Below are 10,523 nucleotides of genomic sequence, written 5' to 3'. Positions count from 1 at the left end.
GTAAACGACAAACCTTTAATAACGAACATTTGCTGGGGAACTCCTAAAACAAAAAGCAATCTTTACTTATTCATTCACCTTACATTTTCGCCTCTTGTGTTTAATTACGTAAGTAAAACAAGGGGGGAGGGAGAGAAACTTCGCGCTTTAACAGCTCTACTTCTATTGGCTGGAGTAATCCGGGCTCCTCACTGATTGGTAGGTGAGAAAGGCGCGCTGTTTGTAAGGCTGTGTAGAACTATCCTAAACGCAGAGCGCGCGTAGTTTTGTTTGAGCCGCTTCATGTGTAAGTGCTAGCCATGGCTACGCCGCCAAAAAGAATGTGTTATAGCCCTGTGTTTGACGATAGTTTTCACAAGAGGTCCAAGAAGATATCCATTGAAGGAAATATTGGTGAGTTTTTGTAGTGCTTTGTTTTTTTTGTGTGTTTGTACTAGACGTTTTGAACGTATATTTAATGAAGGTTAGGCGCGCATTGTATATTGCTATATAAAAAGTGTGTTGGAGCTTGTAAATGGTGACGTTTGAGTTTGTTCAGATTTAAAATCGTATGTTTGAACCTGGTGTTTGATTAAAGTTCTATGTATAAGCCATTCCTTATTTTCACTTATTAAAAACTGTTTATGTGAAGTTTTAGGTAGTAGAGGTTTATCATTAGGTTGAAAACTTGTAGCAACTGAGTAAATCTGTGTCAATGATTATAAATTATTCTGAAAACATATTCTTTGAGCAAAAAAATTGAAATTAAGGTATATAAAAATATATTGTATTTGGCATAAGCTCATATTAGTAACTATCATAGACTGCCATCATGTGGATTATTGTAAAACATTACGTTATTTCAAAGATTCAACATTTACAAATGTGTTTTCATATGAGTATTGAACTTCAAGTTCAATTTTACAGCTGCGGGCAAGTCCACGTTTGTTAGACTTCTGAAACAAGCAAGTGATGAATGGGAGGTTGTCCCCGAACCAATTGCTAAGTGGTGTAATGTTCAAACTACTGAGAATGAGCATGAGGTAAGCTTGTTTTGGTGTTCTGAACACTTATTGTAAGTACTTTTGAAATCTGAATCTTTATTTTTTTTTAATTAACACACTGGGTAATTTGGAAGTTTTCATATATGGATTTTGTACTTGTTTTGTAGGAACTGTCAACGTCCCAGAAGAATGGTGGAAACCTCCTTCAAATGTTATATGACAAACCCACAAGATGGGCTTATACATTTCAAACCTATGCCTGCCTGAGCCGTGTTAGAGCCCAACTTAAACCAGTGTCTCCTAAACTAAAAGAAGCTGAACACCCTGTACAGTTTTTTGAAAGATCTGTGTACAGTGACAGGTAAAAAAAAAATGTGTGTGTATATATAAATTTTGCAAAACTAAAAATGTCAACTCATATTTGTATGTGATTAGTACAAATATTAGTAATTTCTCTGAACATCTGGACTGGTGGCCATGCACTAACTACCTCCCACAAAGGGTCAATTAAAAGAGAGCACCGCTTGGGAACCATTGTTGGTCTATTTTCTTGGAGCAAGGGACTGGTTAGTGTTAAAAATCATCTTGTAGGGACCTAGGAAACATGTATGTAAGGGTGACTACAGTGGGGCTCCAATGGACCCTTAAAGGCAGTTTAATTGTCAATCAACAATGAATGTGAACGCGGTGCAGCAATGCTGCAGTAGTTTACAACAATACTGAGGAACAAAACATTTTTACATACACAAATGCTTAGTTTTAAAATATAAATTTGTGTAAAGGAGTGTTTATTTTTTCTTGCTTGTCTTTTTCTTGCTTAGGTATGTATTTGCCTCAAGCTTGTTTGAGTCTGGAAGCATTAGTGAAACAGAATGGGCTATTTACCAAGACTGGCATACTTGGCTTTTGAATCAGTTTGAGACCGAAATAGAACTGGATGGCATCATTTATCTCAGGGCAACACCAGAGGTAAGTCTTTTCTTTAAAAGACAGAAAATGCATTTCATTATAGACTTATGTATTTTAAAAAGGAGGGGGGGGGTGATGACTGAATGTGTAGGCTGTATCTGAATACTATGGGGTTTTGCTGTCCCTTGATCCCTTGACTGGGGGGTGTCCCATGTCCCCCCATATTGTTCTTATGGACCTTGAATTGACAGGACAGTCATTCTCTGGTCTCTTCGGGCATGTTCAATAGGGTTCAAGTCAGGACTTGTTGTTTTTTTTTTTTTTTTTTTTTTTTTTTCTCCTTTTCCTATTTTTATTGTAGTAGAATGAACATTCTAGCAGACACAAATGGTTACAAATTTCATTCACTTATTTTTTAAGCAAATTGTTACACACTTTTTTATCTTGCAGAAATGTATGACAAGGTTACATTCTCGAGGTCGGGAAGAGGAGCAGGCAATTGAGCTTGAGTACCTGGAAAGCTTGCATTCTAAGCATGAGAAGTGGCTGTATGAAAGATCAATTCAGTAAGTTGTGTGTCTTTTACCCATTAATGAGTGTACTCTAGATTTGTTTAGTACATAAATTAAAAAACAAAAAACACTTAAAATCAATGTTAATACTATGCAGTAAGGCATGTGCATTGTCTATTTAACTAGCCTGTAAATTGTATTTGTAGTCTGCTGTACAGCACCAGAGAGCATACAACTGAATGTGTTAAAGAATGACAGCCTTTTTGGCTATACATTTTAGCTCTTTGTGCACATCTTGGCTGGTGAGCATTGCTTACTCTGCTGTTTGTAACAGCATCATAAAGATAATGATGGGATTTATAAGGTGCCAGCTGTGTTGTGTGTGTGTGTGTGTGTGTGTGTGTGTGTGTGTGTGCGTGTGCAGGGTTGTAATATCAAAAAATTTCTATTAGTAACTGATAGTATGCTGGTCCAAGCTGTCACGTGTACACAATAATGTATGCACTGCACCTGAATAAATTTTCGCTTATCACTAAAAATATTGATGTCTATCCTTAATGTTTTGGGACCACAGAAATGTAAATGTAATGTGTATTACTAATACTTACTTTGTGGTAAAGTAATGTGTAATTAATGTCCCACTATGTTTTCATTACTGTGCCAAACCACTCCATTCTGCGCCAGCTGCTTTGCATTTGACCATAATGAGTTCTGGATGGGCTAATCTCTTGTCATTCATTCAGTTGGTGAAACTGAAAGAGCTGTCTTCAGCTGCCCTCTTAAAAAAAAAAAAAAAAAACAGGGAATCCTTACGTTTTACACCAGGTCTTAAGCCATGTGTGTTAGCTCTTTAAGCTCTTTCTGCCTTTCCTGTGTTGCAGAGGCAATATTCCAGAGAATTTAACCTTGGGAGGCCTTTGCTTCAACTTGCAGCCTAGTCATCTAAATTGATTCCTAAGGCTCTTCAAACCTCCATGTATCCTGTTATATGGATCATGACAGCTGGGTCATGTCCAGCCCCTCACAATAACTTGTCCAATCAATCCCCCACACGCCTATACCTGGCACCAGGGAGAAGGCAAACCGTTTTAGTTGAGTTTATCTGGGCAACAATTATTCTATCTGTCCTCCTCATAGAATTTTCTGTTGCTAACACTTGTCTAGGCCTTCCTGCATTACTTTTGCCACCACTGATAGGCTTCTCTCCCAAATGTTAGTGCTAGCTGCGACATCAGGACTGCCACCTCCTGGGGAGAAAAACTGTATTCCCATAGAAATCAAAAACAGTTATAGGTTTGAGCTCATCAAAAAAGTTCCTTGCAAATTTCTTATGACCAACATTTCTGTTAACCTTATGGCAGCTGATATAAACTAGGCCTGGAAGAGCTTTTTCAACAAGAAATTACCCGGGAGTAATGAGGAGTAGGTTTTGATTTACATATATTCCATAAAAAACTGATGTTTTCTTCTTAAAATATTTTCTGTTCTTATCTACACTACCTTTTGCAACTTGGAAATCTTTCAAAGAATCAAAGGAGGAACTCAAGTAGAACATTCTGAAAGCCCCAGCCTTTCTTCAGGATCTTGGCTGGTACCTGTAGTAGATGAAAGTCATAAATAACCCCAGACATGATGGTATTTCTGTGCTACAGACTTTATTCTATAAAGCAAAATACTCTGTGGAAGAAAAAAATGTCGCAGGGTAATATTAAAGACTGCCCTGGATAAATACAGAATAATTGTAAAATTACTGTGGCTTTTGATTTGGCAGTATCTAGCAGAGCTAGAGTCCACTTTTGCAAACTGAACATACCTATTCATGAATTCAGATCATTGTAATCCTGTTTTTAGAATATAAAATAAGTTATTTTTAAACCTATAATTTGAAAGCGATAGCATTGGGGTCTAACATTCGTTGAAGGTTCCTTCGCATAGTTACATAGTAAGTTAGGTTGAAAAAAGACAAAAGTCCATAAACTTCAACCACTAGGGAAATAAACATATTCCATGAGACAATCTGATGTTCCCTGGATCAATAGTCTCTGTTATCTTTACTTTAAAGCTTTAATATCCATTTATATTCTCAGCTTCTAGAAATGCATCCAGCTTTCTCCTAAAGCAATCTATAGTAGTTGCTGAAACTACTTTCTGAGGGAGTCTGTTCCACATTTTTAAAAGCTGTACATTGAAGAATCCCTTTCTTATCTGGAGCTTAAGCTTCTTTTCCTCCAGACGCAAAGAGTGCCCTCTTGTCCTTTGTAACAATCCTAAAGTAAATAGTTGGGACAAGCGTTCTTCATATGGACCATTTATATTCTATTACAGGGTGATCATATCCCCCCCCCCCCCTTAAATATCTCCTCAAGGAAGAATTATTTTAGTTGAGCTCTCATAGCTGAGCTCCTCCATTCCTTTTACTAGTTTGGTTGCCCTTCTCTGCACTGTCTTCAATTCCACAATGTCCTTTTTGTGAACTGGTGCTCAAAACTGGACTGCATATTCCGGATGTGGTCGTATGAATGCTTTGCACAGGGGCAGGATAATGTTACGATCTCTATAGTCTATTCTTCTTTTTACTACAAGAAAGTACTTCTCAGCTTTAGATATTGCAGCTTGGCATTGCATGCTAATAAGGCTATGATCTACCAGAATCCCAAACATTAAAGTCCAAAATATTGATTTTGGAAGGAGCAGCCCACAGACTCCTAGGATATATGACACATCACAGGAGGCTGCGGTTCCCCCTCTGTCTTTACCACCATGGCAGTAGAGACTATATAAATGGGAAAGTAATATTAAAAATGTGGTAATTCTTTAGGAGCATACTGCATGGGAACATATACTAAGAGATGAGGGCAAGCCAGCCAGTGCCCCCCTCATCACTGGCCAGCATGTGTTAGAAGATGTGGCTGGACACATCTTCATCAGGACACTAGCTGTCCTGCCACATTTTCATCACTAACCATATTCTTTAAAAACAAACAAAAAAACTACCTGCGAAGTTTATTCACCCATTTGTCCCGTTTGTATTGACATCATTAGCAGCATCATGTGATGGCTGTGTGTTTTTTTTTTAAATTCTGCAGCCGAAGGGGACACTCATAGCTACTAGTATCCAAAATTTCTTTAAAGTGTGAACTTGTCCAAGATTGAACATTGGGGTTGCTGTTTCATAAGCAAGTGTATCTAGGAGCCCAAAATGAATAATGAAAATTGGGGACCCCAGGGTCACTCCAATAGCAAGGAGCAATGGCATCAAAAAAATGTTTTGTTTTTTTTTGCAAAACTATAAAGTAACTTTAAACAATGGCACCCTGTCCACTTCTCTACCTTGAACCCCTCTCTGGAACAGTGTTGCAGGTAAACAAACATGTAGGCCCAAGACAAACGTGCTGCTCTGTTACATGACTGTACCCTTCCAACATCAGAACCTCAATTCTATTTTAGTGGGCAGAGTTTGTTTTACAGATGTCATAGTGTTGACATTTTACGTGATTTTGGCCACAGATGTTTTCCCACCTTATTTGGTTTTTTACACCTTCCCATTCCTGAGACATTGGGGTTCAATTTTTCGAAGTGGGCAGTCATGTAACACGGCAATGTGTTTTGATGGGCAGAGTTTATGTTCTTGGGGCAGATTTAAGTTCTTTAAAGCTTGGGGGCTGGTTACTAGTATTAGTTGGCAACAATACCTGTGTCATTGAATAAAATAACCTTATTGCCTGGCCACCAATGCTTGAACAATGTTGTGTTCTTTCTAAAGCCAATACTATTTTCACTTTAAAAAATACATTTTTGTGCATGTTTAGGCCTTATGACTGTTCATAAAGTTTTGTTGTTTTTGTCTTTGTCATCAAATAGATTGGATTTTGAGTCCCTCCGCCATACACCTGTACTCACTCTTGATGTCAATGAAGATTTCAAGAAGGACAAGATTAAGCAAGAAGCATTACTTGATAAAGTAAGGTTTTGGATGTTAACCTTTTAAATCTGTGTGTGTGAGCATTGGGATATATGTAGTCTTGACCCATGGTTAATGCTGAGATTAACTAGTCATTTAATAGCTGATATCTCAGACCAGTTGTCGGGGCCCTTGTAAGTGGCTCGTAAACCTGTCTTCACTATAAAAAAAATTATAATATATGAGCCTATTTTATTAGGGCTAACGGTATGTTCCCCAAAAATATAGCATAATTTAAACACACAACACCATTTTTCTAAAGGTAGTGATCAGAAGATTTTCAGCTTTTTAGCAGGATTTTTTTCACTTTTGAAAGTTGGCTATTGCTTGATATCCACTTTGCCAGTAAGCATTTCACTGACTTTTAAAATGCAGATGACATTGGCCACAATAGGCATCAGTGGTGTCGTCTTCTTTTTTTTTTTTTTTTTTTTTTTTTTTTTTTCACTCTAAATCAACTTGTAAATAAAATAAAAAAAATCGCTTGTAAATCAAGGTTACAGTAGTTTAGCATGTATTAACAATTACCTTATGCTATCAAACACTTTTTTAGTTCTGTTTAATCTAGGTGTATTTTATCACTCTCTCAATATTAATATATTACCTGTTTTATTATTCACCTTTTATAGACCCAATTGTCATTACTGGGTCTCTGTCCTTTCTGAAGCAGTACTTTTCCTCCTCCACCCTCCAGCAGGCAAATGGGGAGGGGGGTGGGTCATATTTGTTCTGCTGCAATACAATATACAGTGTGTGTGTAGTGAAATCACAATCAATTTTTGAAACCTTTGGATAGGCCTGATCTTTTTTAGGACGGAGGTAGGTCAGCTTTGCAGCACGTGACTTTTGACATAGGGTTTGTTTTATCGTTGTTAAAGTACTGTTTGAATTTACACTTTTTATTTCTTTTACAGGTAAAGGATTTTCTTGTCACTCTCTAGTCATTGGCATGCACCAAAGGATCCTAAGATCTTACATGAAAATGTGTATTTATGTTCATGTTTTATGAAAATGTTTATTTATGCTCATTGGTTTTATGTTTATATGTGTATATATTATATCACCAGATTTCTTCCTAGCAATGTTTTAAGTTGGGTGGGGAAGTTGTAGCCGGGTGCTCTAAATGTGCAAAGAAAAACCCAGCAACTTTGGTGCTCCCAGTTATTAATGCCACGGATATCCAGTAACCTCTATTTTTGTGTCCATGTTTTCCCTACAACCTATACTTTGAAACAAGAGTTTTTATGCCTGTCCTGTTACTATGTCAGTTTTTCCATATTTTGAATTTTGCCCATGTTTTTTTTTTTTTTTGATCCAATGTCCTAGTGTTGTATGTTTTAGTGTAATCCTATGTAGTAGTGTAATAAGATGTAGCTTATAACAAGTTGGGCTTAGTTCTCATTAGCAGTTGCTATGCTCCTATTTCATCCAGTGCCTGCTTGCACTGCGCATGTGTGAGATTGAGCACTTTTTTTGTTTGGTTTTTTTACATTACAGAAAAGTCTCTGATGTATGTGCAGAAAGAGCAAACCACAGACTCCTGGGCTCTGTAACACAAATAACCTAGGAGGCTGGAGATTCCCTTTCCAGCCTTTACTACTATGCCTGTAACAACTTTTTTTGGGGAGGAGTCCTCCCCTTCAAAGTGTAACGAAACAAACAAAAAAAACAAAACAATACATTTTTCTACTACCTAAAAAGGAAAGTCACTTTTATAATGTTAATGCAGGTGGGGGCAGGACCATGTTCCTCTCATTTTCCATATTCATAGTCTAAACCCCCCCCCCCCCCCAAAAAAAAAAAAAAATAATTTGCCTGAGCAGTTTATTCATTATTGTGTGCATGTGTAGAATGTATTGGCATAACATAAAAATCTCTAATTTTCCTAAACTTGAGTGGTGCAGGTAAACAAAAATGTGGAGGACACTTGTGCTTAACCCCCCCCACCTTTCATCATCATGGAATCCTTACAACATAAACTCTATCTTTGTATTTGTGAAATTATACTATATGATCACTATTGTTCCATGAAATAAATGTAATTACTCTTTGTATAACAGCCTGATTTCTTATTATGTTGCGCTCAAACACTACTACAACTATATTACTACTTGACTCCGTTTGTCAAACTCCAAGTCATTGGCTCAAAAACAAAACTATCCTTTTCTTACATTCTAAGATTGAATAAAGGAAATACCATATCACACACCAGTCACTGATGACATCATTATACATGCCCACTTGGGTGGATACATTTTACATTATTTTTTTTTTTTAAAATAGAAGCTTATGCTAGAGGATGGGGGGTGGGACTGCCTGTGTCCTGATCGCCTCCTAGCTGTGATCCCCCGCCCACCTCTCGGCAACAGCTTTAATCCTCTGAACAGATGATCGATTGGAGCAGTTCAATATCACTAACCTGGTCAATGACTGATTTTGGTGGAAATTATTTTTCTACATGACAAATACTTTACTACACCTACTAGTAAAGTAATAGAAAACCAACAGTCATGACATGCCATGTTCCTGGTTATATGTAATTGAAAGTGCTTTTTCAAAAAAATAGCAGTGTGAAGTTCAATTAGGTCATTCATTCATTTAAAATGTATAAATTATGTCCTTATTTAAGGAAGGAAGGCAGCATGTACGTGTTGATTATAGTGCAAATGGGTGGTTCAGAACAACAGCATACTTTGATTAACAAGTTCATTGGGGAGGGGAAACTAACGAAGTTCAGAAAATGATAGGCTGGTCTGCTACAATGATCGCAAAAGCTTTGAAATGGCAACCAAAACCTAAAAGACTTAATAGAAAATTAAAAAAAGAAAACTAGACAATGATCCGCCCCATAAAGATCAAAGAAGGTCTGAAGTTACATGTTAGTACAGTTACAATTAGAAGATGTCTATGTGTAGTCTCAAAAGGGAAGAGGTGCTAAATAGGTTACAGTTTGCCAAAGAAGGAGAGGACCCTGCCCAGAAGAGTTTATATTCTACGGTGGAAGACGTAGCATACACTAGGTCTAGACCAACAAACTTCATAGTATGGAGTGGCCAGCCCCAATGCCCATATTTTAACCCACCTAGCAGTAATCCCGAGTGTGGCTCGGTGGAAAAAACTTGCAGAAAGCAGTAACCCTGAGTCACTCTCGGGGTAACTTTGGATGCCCCCTTACCTCTGCCCTGCGCTCCAGCGACCATCGGAGGATCCTGCTGTGATGTCGGGGGGCGTGGTGGAAAATTTAAAAGCAGATTACTCTGTCGCCTGGTCACATCCGGCCACGCCGCTGCTCACATCCGCAGTTAGATGCGATGCACCATGCAGGATTTCCCGCTGGCTTCACCCCCGGAATTTACTATAGCTGCTGGCATCACCTGGTGAATGTGACGCCCGCAGCCTCTGGGTGATGCATGCAGCTTAGTTGGTGGTTTCAGTGGCGTGAGCTGGGCGGGACATCCCCACCACATCAACCGGCCAAGATGTGACATCTTCCGGGTGATGCGGTGGAGTGATGGATTCTGAGTGTGGGAAATTTAAAAGCAGATTACTATGTTTTTTTTTTACAGTAAAATACACTACAAAACAAAATAAAAGTATAAATACACATTTTAGTGCACCAAGCATCATTGCCCAGTGCCCTGATTTACATTTTGCCCACTATTAGTCCTGACCTTGATCTGACCTTTTGATGGCTTATAAATCACTTCCTGAATGTATCATTTCATCACTTTGAATTTGAAAGCAGCGATAGCGATTTGGAGTCCCTTATGGAATCGAGTGATAGTGATTCACCAGGAAATTTGTCATCAGACAGTGAAAGTGAACTGAGCGATGATTCTGAACCTGAGGTCAGTGCTGTGCGCATATGGTGTCCTATTGACCTTGATGGGGACCAGGCAGCACCGCCAAGATTTCCATTCATCGACGCACCTGGAATGAAAATTGAGGCTGAATGCGACAACCCCGACATACCTTAACCTCCTGGGCGTTACACTGATGTCTAGATTTCTGTACCAAAAGCGTTACACTGTTTTTCATGAAAATTTTTTTTTTACATTTTAGACCTGTAAATTACAGAAATATGTCCGAACAAGGGTCTAGTAGATATCATGAATGTAAAAAAAAGTTTGAAACACACAATCATGTAAAAAAAAAAAA

The 10,523-nt window shown here is 38.1% G+C and overlaps 1 protein-coding gene across 1 annotated transcript; it reads left to right on the top strand.

The window, feature by feature from the left end:
- Positions 1-234: 234 nt before the first annotated feature.
- LOC140323576 (deoxycytidine kinase 2) lies at positions 235-8,422 on the top strand. Its single transcript, XM_072400774.1, has 7 exons — positions 235-393; positions 907-1,022; positions 1,151-1,344; positions 1,805-1,952; positions 2,343-2,458; positions 6,266-6,365; positions 7,280-8,422. The coding sequence occupies exons 1-7, from the start codon at positions 300-302 to the stop codon at positions 7,304-7,306; spliced, it is 795 nt and encodes a 264-aa protein (XP_072256875.1). The 5' UTR covers positions 235-299; the 3' UTR covers positions 7,307-8,422.
- Positions 8,423-10,523: the final 2,101 nt, after the last annotated feature.

The sequence above is a fragment of the Pyxicephalus adspersus genome, chromosome 2, assembly GCF_032062135.1.
Source record: "Pyxicephalus adspersus chromosome 2, UCB_Pads_2.0, whole genome shotgun sequence".
In the NCBI taxonomy this organism is placed as follows: domain Eukaryota; kingdom Metazoa; phylum Chordata; class Amphibia; order Anura; family Pyxicephalidae; genus Pyxicephalus; species Pyxicephalus adspersus.
Note: the sequence above shows the minus strand (reverse complement) of the source record. Positions and strands in the feature narration are given on the sequence as shown.

Excerpts from the sequence above, each read along its gene's own strand:
- LOC140323576 (XM_072400774.1), top strand. The coding sequence starts at position 300 with ATGGCTACGCCGCCAAAAAGAATGTGTTATAGCCCTGTGTTTGACGAT. Across the intron at positions 1,023-1,150 it reads CTACTGAGAATGAGCATGAG|GAACTGTCAACGTCCCAGAA; the intron begins GTAAGCTTGTTT and ends CTTGTTTTGTAG. Across the intron at positions 6,366-7,279 it reads AAGAAGCATTACTTGATAAA|GTAAAGGATTTTCTTGTCAC; the intron begins GTAAGGTTTTGG and ends TTTCTTTTACAG.